Source organism: Oryctolagus cuniculus, chromosome 1 (assembly GCF_051225735.1).
Source record: "Oryctolagus cuniculus isolate XC-2025 breed Fujian yellow rabbit chromosome 1, ASM5122573v1, whole genome shotgun sequence".
Lineage (NCBI taxonomy): Eukaryota > Metazoa > Chordata > Mammalia > Lagomorpha > Leporidae > Oryctolagus > Oryctolagus cuniculus.
This window is the reverse complement of record NC_142867.1, coordinates 67,167,783-67,192,385: the sequence shown is the minus strand read 5'-3', so window position 1 is coordinate 67,192,385 and position 24,603 is coordinate 67,167,783. Positions and strand designations below refer to the sequence as shown.

The following is a 24,603-nucleotide window of genomic DNA, read 5'->3' as shown; positions in this document are numbered from 1 at the left end:
CCCAACTGCTGGGCGACTGGCAGAACTTTCTGGAACACTTGGTGGTACATTCCAGTTGTCTGCAAACCCCTGGTTCCTCACTGTTCTGTGTGAATTTAGCCTCAGGGAGGGGGGATTTTTCAAAGAGGGAGCACTTCTCTATTTCCTAACCTAAATGAATGGGAACACGCTGGGCACTTGCATGTCAAACTGGGCTACAGAAGCACTGCCGTGGAGCCACCCTGGGAATCAGCAGAACCCAGCTCGCTCTCTGTGACCATCCTTGCCCCGCCACTGCCCTCTCCTCTTCCTCTGTCTCTTGCTTTTACTGCATGAAGCCACAGCCTGCCCAGTGAGAAGAGAGCCTGAGAAAAGACACGGTACAAAAGCACTGATTCAGAATGGGATTCCCACACCCCCACCCCGATGTGTAGTGTCCCAGACTTCACCCTTCAGGTGCCCCCTCCCTAAAACATCTGTGGAGTTAACAGTCACTGCAGTAAGGGTTAAAAGGCCAAACATTCTCAGTGCGTAGAGTAGGCACTCCATAAGTCATTAATAATAAAACAACTGCAACTGACAATGATTTTAAATTTAAAAAAAAAAATAAAGCCAGGGGCTAGTGCTGTGGCGTTGTAGGCTAAGCCTCTGCCTGCGGTGCCAGCATCCCATATGGGTGCCAATTCAAGTCCCGGCTGCTCCTCTTTCTATCTAGTTCTCTGCTATGGCCTGGGAAAGCAGCAGAAGATGGTCCAAGTCCTTGGGCTCCTGCACCCACGAGGGAGACCTGGAGGAAGCGCCTGGCTCCTGGCTTCGGATCGGCGCAGCTCTGGATATTGATGCCATTTGGGGAGTGAACCAGAGAATGGAAGACTTCTTTCTCTGTCTCTCCTCTCTGTGACTTTGCCTCTCAAACAAATAAAATCTTAAAAAAAAAATTCACAATACCTGATTATTTATTTGAAAGGAAGAGACAGAAGGAGTCAGTGAGTGAGCAAAAGCCAGGGGTCTGGCACTCCATCTGGGTCTCCCACCCCACAGCCCTCTTGCCATCACCTGCTGCCTCCCGGGGCACACACGAGCAGGCAGCTGGACTGGAAGCAGAGGCAGGACCTGCACCCAGGCATGGTGACAAGGGATACAGGTGTCCGAAGTGGCAGCTTACCCGACACCCCAACACCTGCCGTGCGTGGGCGAGGCACTGTGTAAGGTGCTTTCACACGGCCTCACTGAATCCTCCTAACATCTCTATAAAGGATTACAGACATCGCCTCATTTTACAGATGAAGAAACGATGGCACAGTGGGCAGGTAATTTGGCCAAGGTCACAAAGACGCTGGATAGAAAGCTAGGATTTAGCCAAGCCAGTGTGACCAAATGAATGTCAGTTTCCTTCTCTCTCCTGGCCCCCAGGGCCCTTCTGCTTTTCGATACCTTATCAAACGCCTACGTTTGACCTCTGCTTGTCTTCCAGGGGCGGGGGCTGAGAATCAGGAGAGTACCTCTTAGGAGGGGCTTGACCTCCTCCTTTTGTCCTCCTGCCTACACGGTCTGTACTCCGTCAGCTTGCAAGGACTTATACCGCCAGGCACTCTGAGCATCAGTTAGGAAGAGAAATACATTCTGCCATGAGGTGACGTAAATGTGGAAACCGAGGGGAAAGTGAAGTCAGGAAAGCAAGGTACAGATTTCCCACATCAAGAGAGTCTGAACTGTGCGCAACCGCCCCGGCCCCTTTTCTCTTTCAGATTCCCTTGTGCTGTCTGCAGCCGGGTCTCACGCTGCAGAGCGCTGGGGAAGAGTTCAGTTCACAGCCTCAGATACGAGTCCTTCCCTCCCCGCAGCACAGCTCCTTGGAGGCACATGACTCTATCACAGCTGGGCAACACACTAAATCCTCCTTGCCTGGACCCTGGCCAACATCTACAGCCACAACTCAATGGAGTAAGAATATTTCAAGAGAAACACACACACACACACACACACACACAGGCCCTTTTAAACAACATTTGATCTTCTTCTCTCTCTCCCCCCTTGCTGCAAGCTATGACCTCATGGCAGGGAGAGCTCAGCACGGAGCTGTTTAAGTTGGTTTACGGCCACTAGAAATGTTTGAAACGCTAGGTGCGACCCTGCGCCAATATCATGTCAACTGTGCTAAACAGCAATAATGGTTTCTCACCTTCTTAAAGATCACTGCTTAAATAATGCAGCACAGCGACAGGCCTGCACGGAGTGCCAAAAGCAGGTTGCCAGGGTGCAGCTGAGGTGGAGCTACGGCTTTTGGCAGCTCAGGAATTATGACATAAAGTTAGTTTTTGCAAAACAACAACCTCCATAAATCAGGCTACTATCCTCTTTCAAAATCCAGCTGAGGCTGGGATTTCTCTCTCTCGGATCCAGCAGAAGCACAGAGCACCTAGGGGAAAGCGAACCGAGCAGTGAGAGCTTATCTCCCAGGAGGCAGCGGCGGGCTAAGAGTTTTAAGGACGCCAGGCTCCTGGCCACGGGCGGGCCCTCTCAAAATAAGTGTAAGTGCTTGATCTCTGTGCTGCATGTTAGCAAAAACACAGAACAAAATAAAAATAGAAATCAGCCTGGGTCCGAAGCACGCACTGAAACCTGGGCCAGCGGCCACCCTCCCTCGGGCTCAGCTAGGAAGGGGTCCTGCCAAAGTCTGACTAAATAAAAACAGAGCATAAAAAGGTGTAACGGAACAAGGGAGCCTTCAGATTTTATTTAAGCTGAGTCGTGATGGAAAGATGAACCTGTGAAAGAGAAAGTTCCACAGGCACAGGACAAAATAAGCAAGCGAGGATCCAGTTGCCCGGGCTGTGTGATGTAAGGGCTCCCAGGCTCACCTGGGGGCCAGCTCAGTCTCATGGCACAGCTCCGTGGAGTGGGCGGTACCAAGTGATTCTCCAGAGAGACAAATGGGGGGTGTGGGGACTGGGAGGGGCCAAGTCAACCACTTCCCTCATCAGCTTTCACGTTAAGAATTCATCACACGCACGCATTGCGATCACAGTTGACATTATGAGACTGTAAAACGGTCTGTCGAAACGAGACAGCACATCTTGATGCCATTTATAGAGCATAACTAACAGCATACAAGAAAACCTGTCAGGAACAGGGAAGAGACACCGGGAATGATACCTGGGGACCCCTTGGAGGGTCAGGATGGCGCTCAAGACCTGGGAGCAATCAGCTCTTTACGGCCAAAATTACACACAAAACAGAACAAGGGGCCCGCGTGGTGGTACAGTGTGCTAAGCTGCAGCTTGGGGTACCTGCTGGTTTGAGTCCCAGCTCCTCTGCTTCTGATCTAGCTTCTTGCTACTGTGCCTGCGAAAGCAGCAGATGATGACTCAAACACCCGGGTCCTTGCACCCACGTGGCTTCTGGCTGTTGGATTTGACCTAATTCAGCAATGTCTGTTGGTACCATTTGGGGAGTCAGAAGATCTCTCTCTCTCTCTCTCTCTCTCTCTCACCCTTTTGAATGAATGAGTGAACAAATACATCTTTTTTTTTTTTTTTTTTTTTTAAAGACTTATTTGAAAGGCAGAATTACAGAGAGGGAGGACAGACAGAGAGAGATTTTCCATCCACGGGTTCATTTCCTAAATAGGTGGAATGACCAGGGCTGGGCCAGGCCGAAGCCAGGAGCTTCTTCTGGGTCTCCCACGTGGGTGCAGGGGCCCAGGCACTTGGGCCACCCTCTGCTGCTTTCCCCGGAGCATTAGCAGGGAGCAGGATGGGAAGTAGAATCAGACCTGCCTGTGAAAGGACAACCTGTAACACAAACTCCACAGGAAAGCACGCGGCCTGAAAGGGCTGGCGACAGACAAGTGGCCAGCAAAGGCCAAGGTTCGAAGGGCTAGCAGAGCTCTTCAGCAGGTGACGTGTGGGCTGCTGGGCGGGTCTCTTCCGGGGGAAGCAACAGCAGGGAAAGACCCTGTATCTGAGGACCCCAGAGGTCAGTGAGCAGTGGCTGGTAGGAGATGAAGCTGGAGAAGAAAACAGTCTGGGCTATGCAAAGCCCTCAGGATCTCTGCTGTCATTAAGTCATTCATGTGTTTCGAGCAAGGGTGTGTGTGTGTGTGTGTGTGTGTGTGTGTGGGCATGCGTGGATGAGCCAAGGAGCGAGACTGACTTACAGTGCACGCTGGCCACAGCTGGGGAACAGAGTGGAAGGGGCCCAGAGTGGCCGTGCACAAGCAGGGAAATGATGGGGCTGTGGCTGAAATGGGAATGCAGATACAGCCAAACAAACAAAGTGAGGGAAAGCAGTCGGGAGTTGCAAGGGTTGGATACAGGGGTGAGAGGGAAGGGGGAACCAAGGGTCATGCCTGGCTCCCTGGCTAGTCCGGCACAAGGGATGGAGGTCCCGTGTGCGGAGACGGAGCACGGAAGACTGAGGATTAGGGTGACTGGGACAGGAGACAGGAAGGGAAATAGTGCTCGAAGACGTACGGGGGCAGTCTGAATACAGGTTTGGTATTGGAAAAGATCAACACTAAAAATAAACAGAGAGAAGAGGGCCGAGGGCTGCGCGTTCAGGACCTGCAGCTTTTTATGACGAGGGCGAGGGAGAGGAGTCTACGGTGAGATAAGGAGGAGCTGTCGGACAGCGGTGAGGAGAACCAGGAGAAGCCCGTGATCCTGGGCTTCCTTTGCTGGAGCTGCCAGACGCTAAGTGATCCCTTCTGGAAAACACTTTATTCTTAGCATAGTTACGCGAGGCTGTGCCGTATGATGGTTAAAGCAGGGGTTCCAAAGCTGTCCTGCAGAGGCTAAAATCTCAGCCCCCACGTGGTGTCTATGTCACCTTCAAGTTATGTTAACCCCTCAGCTCCTCAGTTCATCCATCTGCGAGATGAAAGAGGAAAGTGAGTCCCAGTTCTCAGGGCTGCTGCGAGGTGACAGGAATGGACCGGGCAGTGCTTCCAAAGCGCTCGGGAGGAGTTTCTCGTCTGCAGGGACAGGCCCATTTGCTATCCGCCCTCATGAGGGACCTTACTATGGATTGCTGACCAGCATCATATCAAAAGATCTTTAACAACTCCAGGGAATTATGTCAAATTGGGCCTGAACCCAAACATCATATGCCAGCAGCTGGTGATCATTTCTTTCTTCCCCACGTAACTGCTTTATGCTTAACGTCCCAGGTCTGAACAATGCTGCAAACCCGCCAGCTTTTGATGGGCAAAGATCCTATCTTTAAGCCTTCTTGAAACTAGTACAGTGCATCAGCTCCAAAGGGTGCTTATCGAGTGCCACTTACTAACAGGTGCTGAAGAATCTCTCCCGAGAGACGCTGGCTTTTCAGTGGAGAGTGCCTACGTAGCTTTTCTGCGGATTCCCTGCCCCCACATGTAGGTACACCCATCTTCCACAAGCCACCTGCAGCGCCGCCTCCGCCCCCGAGCCTTCTTTCAGCACAGCAATCTGAAGTGATCCCTCTCACTCGGAACAGCTACAGTTTTCATTACTCTGCCATCTGATGCTCCACCTGCGTCTCCACACATGCTCTGGGAGACATTATTGAAATCTACACTTACTGCCTGCCTGTCTGTGAGCCTCCAGGAATAAGGGAGTGTCTAGAAAATCAGCCTCCTATCGTTAAGGAGTTTCCACGATAGTTGAGAATACAGACAGTAAATGCCACGGTGCTTTATGTGCAGTACACATTTTGTCTAGTACAATGGAGAAGCTGGAAGACTCATCAGAGGAAGCTATATCTGACTGGTGCCCTGAAGGATAAGTGGGGATCAACCAGGCAGAGCGTGTGTGCGCCCACGTGTGTGTGTGTGTGTGTGTGTGTGCGCGCGGGGGTGGGTGCAGTAAGAAATGAGAGAAGCGCATTCCAGGCAGAATGAACCACTGTATGTGTATGGTCTGGCTGTGTAGTCAAGTCTTGGAAAGAGTATTGGCGGGGGAGGGCTTGTCCTTCCTTTCTTGAAATCCTCTAATCCATCTTCCAATTTTACAGTACAGATAACACTGCTGATTCTCAGTGAATATCTCTGTTTTAAAAATAAATGAGTTTAATCAGTTACATCCAAAAAGAAAAATTTAATTATTTGGCAATGCATTGAGAAATATTCAGTTAATATAAAAAGGCAAAGACAAAACCGTTCAGAGATATAGTAAATTGAAAGGAAGAAATACTATATAGCCATTAAAAATGATGCTCAAATTTTTAAATAGCATCAGCAAAATGCTTAATATGTGATATTATACAAAAAAGTAGACTATGTAACTATGCTGTCTAGAACTGTAGCCACTAGTAACTGGTTACTGGTTCCTAGAGCTTGAAACATGACTAGACTGACTCGAGATGTGTTGTGAAGATAAAATATACACTGGATTTAGAAGGGGTAGTATGAAACAAGGGAATATATCTTACTAGTAATTTTTAAAATGTTGATCACAAGTGAACGAGATATTATTTTAGATATGTAATTTGGATTTTATTTGGGTTATAAGATATGCTATTAAAATGAACTTACTTGTTTCCTTTAACCATTTTTTAACATGGCTGCCAGAAAATATGAATTTGTATACCTGACTCACACTGTGTTCCTACTGAACAGCACTGGTGCAGCTGGTATGATCTCTCGCGTATGAAATACCTAGGAAACTGACAACACAACAGTGGCTTCTGTCCTTGGATTGTGGGGTGATTGTTTTCCCCTCTCTGGCCTGTTTTTATAACTTGCAAATTCTACTCATTGAACGTATATGATTTTATAATTAAAAGGCATAAACAGAGATATGTACGACGCAAAGAAAAACAGAGAGCGAAGAGATTTCAGTGTGGTTCAAAGCCTCAGTGGCTGGTGGTGGCTGTGGGGCTCCGCACAGCGGAGGGTCAACGCACAAAAGACGTCGGCCAGCTGTTCCCCATCCTGACTGGAGACAGCAGAAAGCGGAAATGGGTGTTAACCGCAGGAGGGGGCCTATGAGTTAAACCGAGGGAAGAATTTCCTGAAGTGAGGGTGTTTAAACTCTGCAGTGAGTTATGGGAGAAGCCTGGTCCCCCAGGGTCTTTTAAAATCCTGCAGATACCCATGCCTGGCGTGTTCCCGTCTGGAGGCCAGAAGATGGTTCCTGGAGGCTCCTTCTGAAATCGTCGTCTTAGTGTCAATGCGCCCATAAAGCTTTCTCCTTCACTTATTTCAGAGGAGACTTGCCTTTCCCTCCCGGGTGCCAGCCTGGGAGCCACCCCGGGCAGCACTCTGGATGGCCCAAAGACAAGGCTCCTTGACCTCAACTTCAAACCAGCGTCCCCCGGGGTCACCTGACAATCAGCTCTGAATTCAGGATATGCATGATGGAGGGAAGGGAAGGGGGGAGATTTTTTTGGAATTTTTAATGCTGGGTTCTGCCTCATTTTCAAAGAGAAATGGTTTGGCTTAAAAGCAGAACTAGCATATCACACACTCTGATTGTAAAGAAAGTAGGTTGGCTCACTGATTCTAGATTTATTGAAAAATTGTTTTCTTATTGTTGTGGTGCAGAGCTTTAAGCTGCTGCTTGCGATGCCAGCATCACATATCAGAGTGCTGGAGCACACCCAGGCTGCTCCATTTCTGATGCAGCTCCCTGATGCACCTAGGAAGGCAGCGGATGATGGCCCAGGTACTTGGGCCCCTGCCACCCATTTGGGAGACCCTGATGAAGCTCTTGGTGTTGGCCTAGCCCAGCCCTGGCCGTTGTAGCCATCTGGGGAGTGAACCAATGGATGGAAGATCTCTGTCACTCTGCCTTTCAAATAATAAATAAATAAATCCTAAATTTTTTCTCTTAAAACGTGCCAAAGTTCTTAGATATTTTCTTCTTTTACTTCTCTTTAAATCCATTGGACTTGATTATTTCAATTTACAAAAAGGAATGGAAGACTAGCTCAGCAGATTGGGAAATTTTACTACTAAAGTGAGATGACCTTATATAAAGCCACAGTTGCTTTCCCCAGTATTCAACATGAGAAGGAATCTGCATGTAGCTGACGAGCCAAGGACGCTTTCCAGCGCACCAGCCTCACTAACGTCACTGAGACGGATTCAGTCTCTTTAAAAGTGGCCCACTGGGGCCGTAAGATCAGCTCAAGGTTGACCTCCATCACTGCAGCTGACTGTCCATTAAAGCTGGAGCTCAGATTCTAAGTCCCAAATGAGAGAGAGAGAGAGAGAGAGAGAGAGAATATAGGAATATGTTTGCAAGTCATGTCCTTCAAAATATTTAATTCATCTTATCTATTCATTTAGATGATAAACTAAACAACTGTCATCCAGGCAAAGGCAGGGCAAATCTCACACTCTGACTCTTTGCCCATCTCTTAAATAGTGCTGCAGGCAGAGGAGATGGTAAATGAATGAACTGTCAAATATATAACACGTACTAATGCTTTGTACAGTTCTTTTTAGTATATAAACCACTTTGACAGACATTATCTCATTTGTTCCATACAACTATGCTTGGGAAATAGGGCTGATGTCAACTTTATTTACAAAATTGATACTCAAGAATTATTCATGAATATTAAGTTATGGAGCTGAAATTGGAACCCACATTTTCTGAATCCCAAATCCAGTGCCCCTTCCTCTGTACTGCGCTGCTCTATGAAGGTGACAGTTTTACCTTTACAATTGAGACAAGGTTAACTTAGAACAAAACATTCAGTGAGTTAAGACAGGCCAGATGGCTCGGATATCCTGCTTTTATCATATCTTATTCTGAAAAAAGAACATTTCATTCAAGGAAGACAAATCCTATGGGCAAACACGCTTTAGGACACTGTCCAACCATCAACTTTCTTCTTCAGATTTCTTGTTTCTTTGGTTAAGAGTTGAGACATATTATCATTTTCGATTTTCTCTGTCTTAAATTCTTCACAAAGTTTGATGACTTTTAGCTTCCTGAATTTTTGAGGTAAATGCTGGGATAAGCAACACAGAAACTTCCCCTGAGAGCTGCTGCCAACATTTCGCAGTACTGTCTTTGCAGCGCTCTGGATTTGACCTTGCTGGGCTTCCCTGTAGCAGGTAACAGGAGTTAGGATATAGGTAGCTCAGAGATGGAAGGCAGGGAAGGGCAGAGAAGGAACAGAATGACCATGAACTCACGAAGGGCATCATGGTATGGTAAAAGGAACACAGGGCCAAGAGTCAGCCACGTCTGAGTTTCTATTTCTAGACTGAGTTCTACCACTTCCCCCTGTGATCTTGGCAAGCTACTTCATGCTTTTGAGTCTTGGTTTTCTGATCAGTACAGTAGCCCCACTTCCTTCACAGGGTTGTGACAAGTTGAAACGGAACGTTTTCTAAGTAAGATTTTTTTTTTTTTTATTAAGCACTTTTAACTATGAGTGGGAACTGGATTAGAAGTTAGGTACCAAATAAAGATCGCAGGCAAACAGATTTGTAGGTTACTTATCTCTAAGGCTTCAGAAAGTTTTACAAAAGACTCAGGGAAAGCGAGAAGGAGATGGTGAATATTTTGTACCATTAACGTAGAAGGGAGCATGAGCCTTATTTTAAAATTTGGAAAGAACCATTCTATACCTACTTGTTGATGACTGTATTTTAAAAGCAAACAAAACAAGTACAATAAAGAATGGATTTAACTTAAGACAGAGATCATAATAATGATTCATTCATAAGCAATTTTTGTTTGTTTGATTGTTAATTTATTTGAAAGGCAGAGAAGACAGATTGGGGGAAAGGGTAGAGGCAGAGAGAGACAGAGATCTTCCCTCTACTTGGTTCACTCCCCAAATGTCCCCCAGTGGTGTGGGCTGGGCCAGGCTGAAGCCTGGAACAAGAATTCACTCCAAGTATCCCACACAGGTGGCAGGGACTCAACCACCTGAGTCTCTGCCTGCTGCTTCCCAGGGTGTGCATTAGCAGGAAGCAGCAATTGGAAGTGGAGTCGGGACTCAAGCCCAGGCTCTCCATATGGGATGCAGGCATCCCACGAGGCTTCCCAACCTCTGCAGCAAACACCTGGCCCGGCTAGCATTTACTGAGTACTCCTAAGTGCCAGGCGGTGCACTGGGTACTTAGATTTTTTTTTTTTTTTTTCCTGGTTTAGCTGTGACTCCAGACAGGCTCTGAAGGCGAGGGTGCAGTCTCTTCTCTGGGTTACATGGAGACGCACCCTAGCCTTCTGTGTCAGCCATCTTAGCGCACCGCGTCAGCTGGAAGAGGGCACAGGAGAGGTGTGTACTTGGACTGTCAGGTGGGCACTGTCATCCTGACTGACAGATCCAGGGACAGTTCAAATATGCCTCAGCTTACAGAGACAGTAAATGGCAGTGCTGGCTTTCGGGTTCCCAGCCTGTGCTCTTTCCACATAACTGGGCCACTGCTCCTTAACCCACTCTGCTACTCACGGAGCATACTCCATGAATATTACAGGAGAGATGGCTTGTTTACTTCCCAAAAGCCGGGGGGAGCACAGCACAGGTGAGCCCCATGCTGCTCAGAAGGCTGGTGGGAGAAGCGGCCCTAAGCTACGAGGGCATCCGCGTTTACCCCTGTACCTGCCTCCGGGCCTGGTGAGTGAGTGAGGTTGGATATGAGCTGGATATTGACGTGAGAGCAACATTTGGATGGGACAGAGGAAGGGGCAGGCCATTCTAGTTAGTGGGAACTTGTCAGAGTTACGGACCTGGGTCAGAAAAGGGTGCGTTATGGCCGAGGTCAGCTGAGGCGGGGAGACGCGATGGAGGCACCGTCACAGATGCTGGGGCCCCGTCACACAGCCCATCCATGGCCCATGCAGAGAAACCACAGCACAGTCTCCTCTACTCCGTTCTAACCTCATCAGCTCACTGGCAGCCATCAGGCAGCAGCTTGCACGCACATTCTTCCCTGACCATAACTCAGCACCAGCATCAGCGGTGGGTGTGCATGTCAATTTGAATCTCCGACTACTTTGTAGTGAGTAGCACAAGAAAGAATGGAATGTTTAAGTGCCATTCCGGTGACTTTTCACTAAAATATCCAAGAGCAAAGCCTCGAAGCTGAGACTTTGCTTTTCCAAGTTATGTTGCGTGGTGATGATACTGGGTTAATGATCCCTGTTTGAGAATGGGGGACTTCTTTTGGAAAGAGCTGGCATCAGTCACCGAGAACCGTGTCCCAAGCAACTGTGTTCAGGAGGAAAACCAGGCTGTTTTAGGACTAATCAGGTAGACGCTTCTGTAATGTGCAAGGGGGAAAAAAACCCACTTCATTAAAAGAATTTTTATCACAGTCTTGTCTCATAAACAAACCACAACACAACAAGCTGTTGCATATTTTGAAGCTTATCATGAGGAGGAATTCAGTGAACGCGTTGATCCTGTCGGTCTGACATCCTGACACGAAAATATATATATACAAATATACAGCAATCTGCTTCCGCAGGGGCCAGTGTGTGAGTGCTACCAACCACAGGGAAATGGAAGTGTTTTCTTTTACGAAAGATGTAAGAGCTTCCCTGAGGAGCCTGAGTTTTTTTACCCTTTGCCCTAAGGAGCAGAGGCTTGGGAGGTAATTCCTCAATCCCGGGCTGCTCTTGGAAATTCTCAGATTTCCTCTGAGGCTCAAAGTGCTTGTTCCGGCTCTGTTTAGATTTGTAACTTGCAGCTTGGCTTCCTGCAGCGGTCTTCACTTAGAACCACTTTGTGGCATTCATTTTGCTGTACTTCGCCTCCATGTTGGCAGCCTATTTTTCATTAGAGTATCATAAAATGGCACATTATTGTTCAATCCCTGTTAATGTGCTTGGCGCAGCTGGCACGGAGGGGCCCTACACGAATCTCTATGTTAGGGGATCAAGTGCCAGAGACCTAGGTCCCAGTTTTTTATTGCCACAGGCCCATGGGTCAACCACGCTTGGAAAGCCAACCGTTTCACTTTAGCTCACAACTGAGAGTGGCTGGAGATGACCGTTTTAGGAGGGGAGGGACAGTCAGGTAGTGGGGAGGAACAATTTCCACAGACATTTCAGGGGTAAATTATCTACAGAAATTTCAGAAGAAAGGAAACTACTCTCTAAGTTTCTAAGAAATCGAATTCTACAGTTTCCCCCTACTTTGATATTTGTCATTTTGCTTTCTTTTTCTGCTATGGTTTGAATATGTCATGTAAATGTCAAGTACTGGAGACTCGGTCCCCAGCGCAGCAGTGTTGAGAGGTGGGATCTATGGGAAGTGAGGGAATCATCCCGACGTGGGGAACATCTGCTCCACAGGCTGCATAAGGCCTGAGAAATTATTTGGTTGGGCTCTGCCAAGGCAACCGCAGGTAGGACTGAAAATTCAGTCAGTCTATAGCAGGCTAATTTTTAAGTTGATAATTTTGTATGGCCTGCAAATGATGTTATAAATACTCAAATGGCCTTTGGCAGAAAAAAGATTCTCCACCCTTTAGTGCATTTATATATCATGGATAGATGGGTCGCTCTGTTTCACCATGATGTCCTCTGCCATGCTGAGGCAGAAGGCCCTCACCAGAAGCTGGGCCCTTGGATTTCCAGTCTACAGAATTCTGAATGAAATAAGCTTCTTTTCATTGCAAAGCACACATTTTCAGGTATTTTGTTAAACTAACAGAAAACTAAGACAACTGTCAAACTGTTTAAGTTCTAGGACCCACAAAACCCAGATCCTCTCAACCCCTAAAAAGAATTTTCAACCGCATAAGGTGGCCTATACTTTCCAATAAAGCTGATGTACCCTTTCGTAAACCATCCCCTCTCTGGAGGATGAGGACGGTGGTAGGAGAGAAGGAACAGGAAGAGCCCTTCGTAGCAGCGGGGGCAGTGAGTGTGAAGATTTAGCCAGGAACGAGCTTGTCCTCAGAACTAACTGAAGGCCCGTGTGCAGATGGTCCATGACGAAGGAGAGAGTGGTGTCAGATAAGGGAGGGCTCAAGTAGGTCATGAAAATAACCTAGATGGTACTCTAACCACTGATGATGGAGAGGTTAAGATACAGCCTAAGTTTAAATAGGTCACTCTGGCTACTATGGAGGATGAACAGTGGTGGGCTATGAGTGGAATCAGAGACACAGTTGACACAGTTGGCACAGCTGTCTGTGCAAGGTGGTGGCTTAGATGACGGTGGTAATAGTAGATGGTGGGACTTGGTCAGACTGACATGTTTTGCAGGTAGAGATAACGCATTAGAGACTGAATCTGGTGGGGGGCCGGCATTGTGGTGCACCCAGTTAAGCCACTGCTTGTGACACTGGCATCCCTTATCAGAGCACTAGTTTGAGTCCCAGCTGCTCCACTTCAGATCCAGCTCCCTGCTAATAACGCACCTGGGAAGGCAGGAGAAGACAGCCACAGTACTTGTGCCCCTGCCATCCATGCGGGAGACTCAGATGGAGTTCCCAGGCTCCTCCAGTGATTGTGGCCACTTGGGGAGTGAACAATCAGATGGAAGATCTTTCTCTCTCTATTTCTCCCTTTCTCTCAGTCACTCTGCCTTTCAAATAAAGAAAATAAATCTAAAAAAGAAAAAAAAAAGCAAATCCAGGAGGAATGGGAATTAAGACATTAAGAGGATGAAGGATGATGCCCCAGTCTGAGCCACTTGTAGATGAGTGGCATTTGCTGAGAGGAACAAGACTAAGGCTGACATGCTTCTGACGCTCCAGGGGGCAGTGACCAGGAGGTCTCTGCTCCCCCAGAGTCGGCAGGAGAGGGCTAGACTGGAGAGAGAACCTCGGGAGGCATACACGTAGCGGATCTTTCAGAATACATGACTGGGTGAGAATACACGAGCAGAGAGCAGAGAGGAGAGGAGAGGAGCCGAGGCGGCACTGTGAACACTTCTACTATTTGCTGGTCAAGTAGCGGAGAAGGAACATGCGAAACAGAGAAGGGGCAGCCAGAGGAGGGCAGCCGGGAGAGGGTGGTCTGTGGAAGCCAAGAACGGAGGATGGCCAGCGAGGCCAAAGGTCACCGAGCTGCAGCGCAGGACAAGGACAGGAAAGTGGCCCTGGGTCGGCTTGGCAACACGGACTTCCGTGGGCACCCCGCTAGCTCACACAACTTCCATTGTGCTGACGGACTGGAGTGAGGTACTGAAGAATTGGGAAAACAGAACAGAAACAGACCCGCAATCATGACTGAAATTAACTCAGTAGCTAAAAATCGACACTGCCCACTGCTCACACGAGGTTTCACTAAGTTCTATGAGACCTTCAGGATAGAGCTAACTCCTATCTTAATAAACTGCTTTAGAGAACCGCAAAGAGGGGAAACATTCTCTATTTTATGAGGCTGTCATAACCTCATCATGTTTGGTTATGTTATAACCAAAATCAGACAAGGGTTTTATGAGAAAGAAAAATTATAGGCCCGTTTCATTTCAGTTCACAGATGCAGACATTCTAAAAAATTAGCAAATCAAATTCAATAATGTAGGGAAAAACAATACATCATGACTAAGCAGAGTTTACCCCAGGAGGCGGATGGTTTAACATGAGAGAAGGCAGGAAGAAAAGGGGGGAAGGACCCCGGCCTAGGAGAAGTACCACTGCTTCTCTCCGCTCTCATTCACCCTCAGAGGAGGAGGGGCTTCTCTGACAGATGAACGCAGGGGGCGTCGCAGAGAGCCGGTATTCTTGGTGCAGCCTTAGCTGGCTTCCTGCAGAGGAGTCGCCTGCCTGGCTCTCGGCAGTGGGGCGAAGGGGCTGCCTCTGCAGGGAGAGCCCTTCCTTCTCCCACTCACATCGCGAGGATGAGGGGAAGTTTAATTTTGAGTGATGTCTTTGCAAGCCGCTTTATTACAGATCTAAAGCCACATCTTCCAAGCAGCTTTATCAGTAATAAAGCTGACATTTTGATTTGTATTAGGCTGTCTCTTGCTTCCTCTCCCACAAATGGTTCCAAATGTCAGGGGGAAGAGGGATGCTATTTATTGGGCATCCTCAAACCCCAACAAGACCTACAGAAATTTTACTTACAATAGTTAAGAATGTGGTGCTAGCCCACGGATAGTCAAATCAAAGAACGGAGGAGAATGTGGGGCTTGGAAACAGATCCCTGTGTATAAGGGAACGTGGTAGATAAGGGCACAAGAAGTTCGTAGAAAATGGAATTCAAACATAAGTTTATTTTGGTGCAAACAGTTTTTGAAATCTATGCATCATTTTTCTATAATACACATTTTCCACGAGCTCTTCGAAGCACCCTTCTGTGGAAGAAATGACATTATTGACGGTGGAGAAAAGACAGGCCCTTCAAAAGTCCAGGGACAGTTTGCTATCTGTCCCGGGAAAATTCATTTAGCTGAATCGGGTGCTGTTGTGAGTGGCCTCTTTTTCATTATGTGAGGCTATCTGCCATCTGTGCTAGAACACGCTTCAGGAATGCCTGGTTTCCGACCGACCGCAAATCCCTGGAAGGCAGGGTCGGAGCCTTGCACCGAGGTCATTCTCCAGAGGGCCTGGCGCAGAGCTTCACACCGACATGACGTGAGGAAGTGTCTTCTGGCTCACTTTCATTATTAGCACTGTTATTGCTGTCCCTTTGCATTAAAACTCAATTCCTCTCCTGTGCTCCTCAGGCACCAAGGTCTATATCGGCATCGAGCTCTGGTAATTACTTTGATATTCTGAGTACGATACTTTAAACAGTTGTCTGTTTCTAAAACCAGACGTCTGGAACTTACCATTGTAAAGATCTCATAGGACAAAAATCAAATGTCAAAGTGAAGACTGACCATAAAAGTCACTTTCTTATTATCTGTGTCAGGCCTACCCTTATGGCATAGGAGAAAATAAAGCTAATATTGAACCTCTCTCCCCAGGTAGTGTTTCCATCTAACATCTGATTTCATCCCCACAACAGTCTGGTGAGAAGAGCAGGGCAGGGATTACAGACGAGGAAATCACATTTCAGAAACCAGGACCTCAACCCCACGGCAGATCAGAACTGGGATAAGCAGCCGGTGCCTTAGAGGAAGTCACACGACTGCTGCCAGCTGTCTAACCCCAACGGCCTCATTCCCACTCACATCCCATGGTTCTGTAAGCTAAGGCTGTCACCCAAGGATTCAGAACCGAATGGCCAGAACTTACAGCGTTCCTTTTATCTTAGTTGAGTCAATCAGTCTAACATCTTCTTTACATCAGACTTACCCTCTTCCCTTCTCTTGGTCAAAGGGTCATGCCTTTTTTCATTAAAAAAAAAAAAACAAAAAAAAAAAAACAAAAAAAAATCTATTTATTTGAACAGTAGCGTAAGAGAGGGGGTGAAGGAGGGGGAGAGAGAGAGAGAGAGAGAGAGAGAGAGAAAGAGAGAGAGAGAGGGATCCTCTATCTATTGGTTCATTCCCCAAATGCCCACAATAGCCAAGGCTGGGCTAGGCCAAAGCCAGAAGCCTAGAACTCCCTTTGGGTCTCCCACATGGCTGCCAGGGACACAAACACCTGAGCCACCTCTGCTTTTTCCCAGGCAGCATTCATGGGAATGGTGCATCAGAAAACTGGGTCACAGGTAGAGGAGTGGAACCAACATTCGGATACGGGGATGTGGGTGTCCTGCTGTGACATGCTACTTTGACAAAGCACTGCCAGCAACAGCTTGCTCATGGTACAACAGGCACTGACATCAAACGAGAGAGACATTTTAGAACCTATCTCTTGGTCTCAGACTAGGTCCTGGCCGCTGAGCTACCCCTTGTCTGCCCCCCACTCCCACAGGCGCTGGCCCTGATTCTGTTCTACAGGCGGGTCCGCCATTTGTTCTTCAGAAAGCCCTCGGGGCTCTGTAGCGCCCACACTGGCTGTCCCGCAGTCAGTTTCAGCAATGCACCTAAGGATTCCCTGCCAGACAACCTCTCAATGTTCAGCTGACGGTCCCGTCCCCGTCCTCTCAGCCAGGCTGCAGCTTAGACTCACCCAGGTCGGAGGGTTGCCTTTCCTTTTCTCTACATGTCTCATTTCAGGAGAAACCCCAGAAGGCAGGTGTGGAGCAACAGGAAGTCAGGGAAGTCTCACCAGCTCAGTAGCCACACCCCAGTTTCTGCATATCAGAGGTAAAGGTACTCACCACCTGACCATGAGTCCATGTTCCATGAAGTTTTTCAGGTTAGGAAGGGTTTGCCTCAAGTCTGGAGTCCCTAGTCCATGTTGATATCTCAGCTGCAAAGGTGGAAAGAATAGAATTAAAACAAATGTTGGCAGTCTAGATAATGCTTCAGGAAAATGAACCACTCAACCGGTTAATTCTTGGACACCAAGAGAGGAAGTGGAAATGCACGATCCCAATACCAACCACCCTGCTGGGATGGAATTTAAAAGCGGCCTCGGCCTATGGCTCCCCTGCCTCAGCCTATGGCTCCCCTGCCTCGTGCAAGGGGAGGAGACTAACCTGGTCAACTGTGGAGCCAGGATGCTTCCAGGACTCCTGTAGCTGAGTCTGCCTCTCCCCTGCCGGACCCTCGAGGGTCTGCCAGCACCAATCCCAAGCATTTCATTTTCGATCCTGGCAGCTTTCCTTCTTCCCAGGGCCTCCCTCTGCGCTTTCATCAACACGGCAAGGACCATCTTGGAGTCGTGTGCGGTTCTAACAGTGTCTGGCACAGGGCTGGTGCCCAGCCTGTGTTTATGAAGCAAATAAACAGCCAGGCACCGTTCACAGAGGCCGTGCCTGTATCTGTCTTGCATCTCTACCTCTTTGTCCAGAATCAGAGCACGCGGCTGGAGCACTTGCGCGAGGAAACCACAGGCTCGTGGGCGACCTCTGCCTTTTCTTGGACTTATCTCTCCCAGAGGTGGTTTTCTAGGACTAAGTGTCCTTCTGCGTACAAGTGGTTTTCATCTACCTTCTTCCCCTCCGTCTCCGAATGCCAACCATTCGCTTCCTCAACCGACCACAATGGACAACTGAGGTAGGTGTGTGTCCACACTCCTACCTATGCTCATCTACACACAGGTACACAGGAAGTAGACCACAGCCCCCCGCAAAACTGTTTTTCAGATGGCCTAACTCATATGAAGAAAGTTCACACACTTTATAAACTGTGTCCTGGCATATAAATGTGAAGGGCCATCAGTCTTAAGGCTTTTACTCTTTAACACTTAAATTTAATATTTTCCTTTTTTTTTTTTTTTGACAGGCAGAGTTAGACAGTGAGAGAGAGAGACAGAGAGAAAGGTTTTCCTTCTGTTGGTTCACCCCCCAAATGGCTGCTACGGCCGGCGCTGTGCCGATCTGAAGCCAGGAGCCAGGTGCTTCCTCCCATGCAGGTGCAGGGCCCAAGCACTTGGGCCATCCTCCACTGCCTTCCCGGGCCACAGCAGAGAGCTGGACTGGAAGAGGAGCAACCGGGACAGAATCCAGCACCCCAACCGGGACTAGAACCTGGAGTACCGGCACGACAGACGGAGGATTAGCCTAGTGAGCCGCAGTGCCAGCCAATATTTTCCTTTCTTAAAAACTAAAATCGAGGCAGGTGTTCAGTGCAGTGGTTAAGATGCTGCTTGGGTGGCCTATATCCCATATGTGTGTGCCTGGGTTCAAGTCCAAGCTCAGCTTCTGATTCCAGCTTCCTGCTGATGTGCACTCCAGGAGGCAGCAGACTGCTCAAGTACCTGGGGTCCCTGCCACCCCTGTGGGAGGACCCAGATTGAGTTCCAGGCTCCTGGATTTGGCTAGGCCTAGCTCTGGCTATTGGAAGCATCCAGTAGGGGAGTGACCTAGTCGGTGGAAGAGCTCTCTCTGCCTAACAGTCACTGCCAACACGAAAGGAGGTTTCCTCTTGTTTGTATCATTTTTCTCTGAATGAGTGAGCAATGCATGTTTAACAGAGAGCTTACTCTCACTGATACTGGAGTGTTTTTTTAAAAAATATTTATTTAATTATTTGAAAGGCAGAGAGAGAGAGAGGATATGAACATAAATGAATCTTCCATCTGCTGGTTCACTCCCCAAATGGCTGCAACAGCCAGGTCTGGGCCAGGCCAAAGCCAGGAGCCACAAACTCCATTCAGGTTTCCACATTGGTGCCAGGGGCCCAGTATTTGGGCCATCATTTGTTGCCTTCTCAGGTGCATGAGCAGGAAGCTGGCTTGGAAGCAGAGCAGCCAGAACTTGAACTGGCCCTGTAATATGGCATATTGTAAGAGACTGCTTAACCCACTGTGCCACTGTACTACAATGCTGGACCCAATACCAAGCTATTAAGAAAAATCCTAAAATCTGTGTCACTTGGATGGCCTGGATGAATACATACATAAAGAAAGGACACAGCAACATAGGATGTTAAAACTAAAAGGTATCTTGGATACTGTTTAGGTCAATCCCTTCTTTCTGCAGATGGGGAAACAAACCCAGAAGGAGGAAGTAAATTCTCCAGGGGCCACGTGGTGCAGATGTTATTAGCTGGGCCCTCCTTTCCCCAAGCCATGCTACTCCACCACCCACCCCAGTCTCAGAAGAAAATTGGTAACAGCACTTGAGAAGACAGAGGGAAAACACTCTTTTCCTTTTTCGAATCCTGCTTGGTGACCCAAAGCACCTCCCGAGATTTGCTGACCTTGAATTATAAGATCTACTCCATATTAAATGACATCATTTCTTGCATTAATATAAAAGCATTTTTTCCATACATTGATAAAAGCAAAATGGCTGATATCCCAATATGACATTCCTGAATTCATTGTTTCAATAAAAAAGTGAAATTGTTTACACATGGCATGGAAATTTCACCTGTGATTCATACTGAAAAATATTAAATATCAAAAAAGCCTCATACTGAAATAACACCAAGCTATGTGTCTCTGAGCCAGTACACAGGCAATTGCCTGCCCCAGGCTCCACAATGGAAGGTGGGTGTTGAATTCTTTTCAGAGACCACAATGAAAATTTCTCTCCAAGTCTGATTTCAACCAAAAAAAGGAAAATATGGGAATTTCAAGCCTCCACCCAGGTCTTAACTCTTCCTTTGCAGAATCGCACTCTTATTTTTATTGTAGAACCCTAGGATTTGTATAGCTTAAAGGGCTTGGGAGATCATCTTTCCAACCTTCTTTTATAAATGAAGCAATGAAGTATCCTTCATTTGCAAGTATCCTGCCCAAAGCCAGAGAGGTGGTAAGGGGCAAGACCAAGGAGAGAACCTCCTGATTAGGGCTCCAAATTCTTCTTACTGTATCACCCTTTTAATTTGCAACACAGAGAACAACAACAACAAAAAGAAATGGACACATAAAAACATGTTAAGTTAATTTTATTAGTAAAGTATTGGTACTGTGCACCTGATCTTAGCCAAAAAGCTGAAAAGCAGTAGTACATGTACTGTCAAGTCTAAATTTTTTTTTTTTTTTTGGCAGGCAGAGTGGGCAGTGAGAGAGAGAAAGGTCTTCCTTTGCCGTTGGTTCACCCTCCAATGGCCGCCGCTGCCAGTGCGCTGCGGCCGGCGTACTGCGCTGATCCGATGGCAGGAGCCAGGTACTTCTCCTGGTCTCCCATGGGGTGCAGGGCCCAAGCACTTGGGCCATCCTCCACTGCACTCCCTGGCCACAGCAGAGAGCTGGCCTGGAAGAGGGGCAACCGGGACAGAATCCGGCGCCCCGACCGGGACTAGAACCCGGTGTGCCGGCGCCGCAAGGCGGAGGATTAGCCTAGTGAGCCGCGGCGCCTGCCGTCAAGTCTAAATTACTACAAGGCTTATGAGAAAACAAACAGCAGCTCCCTGCTCTTCAGTAGCTATCCTTTTTAGCTGTTTCCGCTTTCCCGTCCTAGTTCTAAATAACATGCTCAGATTAATACTTCTCGTTCCCTCCCTGATGTTAGACATCGTCCACTGTTTTCCTACCATGAGCCATGAGAACTTAGCTCTTTTGCTCATCTCTCACACAGTTGATCCCTTCTTCCACACATTATTTAGCTGAGTTTTAAATTAAAAGACCGTAAGGATTTGACTCTCTGCCTCTCACAGATACTTCTCGTCTCATCCTCTCAATTTTGCCAAACCAATACTCAGCATCTTATGTAAGTATCGCTCACTGCTGAGCCACATAATACTTGTACTCTCCTGTTTACTTTTCTAGAAGTGGTAGCTGCTGCTTCTCTCCTACCTGTTGAGTTGTTTTGTGGGCCTGTCGCTGGATACTCCCCAAACTCTGACAAAACCTTGGAACTCTTCTCAATCTGATTAAAGACATCATCTGATCTACCAAGTCAGTTTCCCCTGTTAGAGAGCTATCTCCCAAAACCGGGATAAGTCACTTCACTTCTGACTTCTCAGTTTTTTTCTTTACAAAATGAGGATGACAACTGCCTTGCAAAGCTACCATAAAATTTAAATATGATAAAGTATACGAAGCACTAAAATCAATATCTAGTACGCAGTTAAGTGCTCAATATATAATACCTATACACTATATATAATTTATATATAGTATAAATAAAGATACAGCTATACTCTTTCCATTATCATCATCAAGCATGCACCACAAAGTTGGGCACAGAACTGGTGCTCAATAATGCTTTATCACTGACCTAATTTGAATGGGAATCAGAAAAAGGAGAAGAGTCACTTTCAATCAAAGGGAGCACCTTACGTCTATTCAATTCTGTAAGTGCTAATTTTTCCCAAGCTTCTGACTGCAAGCACTCCAGGGAGGTGGCAATAAACAACAGCCATGCCAACATCTTTCAAACAGTCCCACAGTGAAATGGAGCAATGGGTGTGTGCGAGTGGTCAGAACACCCAGCTCTGCTGTGTGGCGTGCACAAGGTCCTTCCTTGCTTGGCCTAGGCAAACAGTTGTCCAACTTTTTGAAAGGAGTCTTCAGCAAGTAATTTCCTGGTAAGGTATTTCTACAGAGAGGAAAAGAAGGAACCCCACTAAGGAGGAAAGGACAGGATCAGGGAGGGGAGAATGAACGTCAACTACTCAGTTCCTAGGTGTCCCCGTCATTCCGTTTTGTCGAGGGTCCACTAGGCGAGGTACCGCAATCGTCATCAGCTCCGTCTTGGACATGACAGATCGATAGATCTGGACTCAGTCTGTTCTTGCCTTACAATGTGTCACCTTGAACAAGCTCCAGAACCAATCTGCATTGTCTATAAAACAGGACTAACAATATTTGTCTAAGAAGACTGTTGTGAGAGTTCAATTAGAAGTGAAGCGAAGTGGAGACCTCACTTCAGAGGGGAGCCAGGAAAACTGCTGAGGGCTGGCGCATCAGAGGAAGATTCTGACTTCCCCTGCCCCAGGCTTCACACAGGGAAGCCAGGAGGAGAACAGCCCAGAGGCAGCTGAGGGCGGTTAAAAGAAGCATTCGTTTCCCTGAGAAACCTCACTTCGTGTCCACCCAAAACTACCCTCACCAACCTCCATCAGCACCCGCTGCCGGATGGAGCGCTCCCTCTGCTCTCACTCTGACTGGGGAAGGCACTGCCAAGAAACCCAAGCAAACCAAATATTGCTTGGGGTCTAACTGCCTCAAATTAGCCTCAGAAATAAACACCTTTTGTAACAACTTCCTACTGCACCGCCACCCAAAGAGTCTAAGCAGTCTTTACATGGAATTTTGGTTTCAATTAGCTCGAATTTCAGCTCTTCTCTGATTGGTTTAGGACTCCATGGGAACAATTCAATTTTTGTTCAGCTCGGTAGCTAATGGGCAACTAAGGCACAAGCTACATATAGATAATAAACCAAAGGGAAGTGGGGAGAAGCAATGTTCAGTGGTTTCCACGGAAAAATTAACAAACTATTGTCTCCTAGCAAAAGGAAACCCTATGCTAAAATAGGCAGGCAGATCTGGCTTATGGTTACTGCAACAAGCAGAAAGAAAGAAACCAGAGCAAAGGGTGGATTGACGGTGCAACAGATTACAGCCACGTCAGTCCCATTATCCTCTCTCTCCTTTCCTTCTGCATTCCTCCTGTGCACAAAAAACATTTTTCCAAAGCAACACGCTGGTTTCCTTCCAAATCACTGCACATTCACCATGCGCTTCACTAATAAATAAGATAAATAAATAAGAAAGATCAACTATGACATTAGAGTTCTTGCTGGAATTAACTGGTTTGTACAGCTTGCTAAATGCTGCCTCATTACCTAGGTATGGTCACTTGCAGCTCAGAAGAGCACATTTGGCCGGCGCCGCGGCTCACTAGGCTAATCCTCCGCCTAGCGGCGCCGGCACACTGGGTTCTAGTCCCGGTCGGGGCGCCGGATTCTGTCCCGGTTGCCCCTCTTCCAGGCCAGCCTTCTGCTGTGGCCAGGGAGTGCAGTGGAGGATGGCCCAGGTGCTTGGGCCCTGCACCCCATGGGAGACCAGGAAAAGCACCTGGCTCCTGGCTCCTGCCATCGGATCAGCGCGGTGCGCCGGCCGCAGCGCGCCGGCCGCAGCGCGCCGGCCGCGGCGGCCATTGGAGGGTGAACCAACGGCAAAGGAAGACCTTTCTCTCTGTGTCTCTCTCTCACTGTCCACTCTGCCTGTCAAAAAAAAAAAAAAAAAAAAAAAAAAAAAAAAAAAAGAAGAGCACATTTAAAATACAGGTTGACTGTACTTCTGAGGAGGAAAATGTAGAGTTTTTGTACTCAGCATCCTCCCAGTGAGTTGAGAGGTCTAATTTAAAATCAAAGTGCTCAATTTTATTTTTATTTTTCAAAACACAATTTTTCTAGGCCACGAAAAACTCTAGGGGTTCAGGAATCATTCTGCCATTTAGGTTTTGGCAGAGGAGGAATTTAGACAATAAACACACACACACACACACACACCCTTTCAAACTACATTCATCTACACAAGGCCACTTATTGCGTGGCTTATTAGTTCCATATGGAGCCTGAGCAAAGCTGCATGATATACTTGATACAAACCGTCTGGCACCGTGAGGGAATGTGGATTAATACAATGCTTCAATAGAGGTTGCTAGAAGAGCAACACTTTCGTGATGGGATTACAATGAATTTGACTACAAAGAGAACCAGTCTGGAGGAACTGAAAAATAAGAAATTAAAACCGTACATATGCATCAGAGACTTAACTTTAGAGTTCTGGCTTATGCAGTCAAAAATCTTTGTAAGACCAGTTACTGATATTTCAATTCATTTTTAAATACTATGGTTCCACAAGACATGAAAAGAACCAGATTATGAGCTTAAAAGAAAGGGCACCATCATGTCAACAGTAAAATCTGCCTTCCTAGAAGAAAACACAACTCTCAAAGATATGGAAAAGCTGCTGAAAGAATATTTAATATGAGCAATAATATTGTTTCTTACAGGGAGGCACTGCAATATGGATCTCTAAGGAAAAGCATAAAAACTCGATTATAAGACTCTGGTTGCAAGAACAACCTAAGTACTTTTCCATCCCCATCTATAAACACATGTTGGTCTTTTCCAAAATAGATACGCTATAATGTAAACACTGGACACAGCTGAGGCCTGCCATTCTGGGACCAAAGCCTCAGAGTCAAGTCCAAAAGCTCTACAGTCCAAAAGTGGGAAAGCTCCTTGACTCCTCCTCTCAGTCACACTCCATCAACTGCTCTTAGAATACGGAATTAGCATCAGAACCGAGTGGCGTCTGTGAAGGCAAGCAGCCCACCTGCTTCATTTACCCTGAGGCGGGCGAGAGTTGAGATG

The 24,603-nt window shown here is 47.3% G+C and overlaps 1 protein-coding gene and 1 non-coding gene across 8 annotated transcripts in view; both read right to left on the bottom strand.

The window, feature by feature from the left end:
* The window catches only part of UVRAG (UV radiation resistance associated), a 327,227-nt gene that overhangs the window by 8,153 nt on the left and 294,471 nt on the right, over positions 1 to 24,603 (bottom strand). For all 7 annotated transcript variants that reach the window (XR_016232752.1, XR_016232751.1, XM_017344617.4 and 4 more), the window contains one exon: positions 17,040 to 17,131. Coding sequence is in view for 5 of the 7 variants with exons in the window: in XM_017344617.4 (XP_017200106.3) it covers positions 17,040 to 17,131 (92 nt within the window). In the remaining 2 variants the exon portion in view is untranslated. The remainder of the gene's footprint in view (positions 1 to 17,039; positions 17,132 to 24,603) is intronic.
* On the bottom strand, positions 10,075 to 10,196 carry LOC127485270 (small nucleolar RNA SNORA26). The gene has a single exon (XR_007912391.3). It is a non-coding gene; the product is annotated as a small nucleolar RNA SNORA26 (small nucleolar RNA).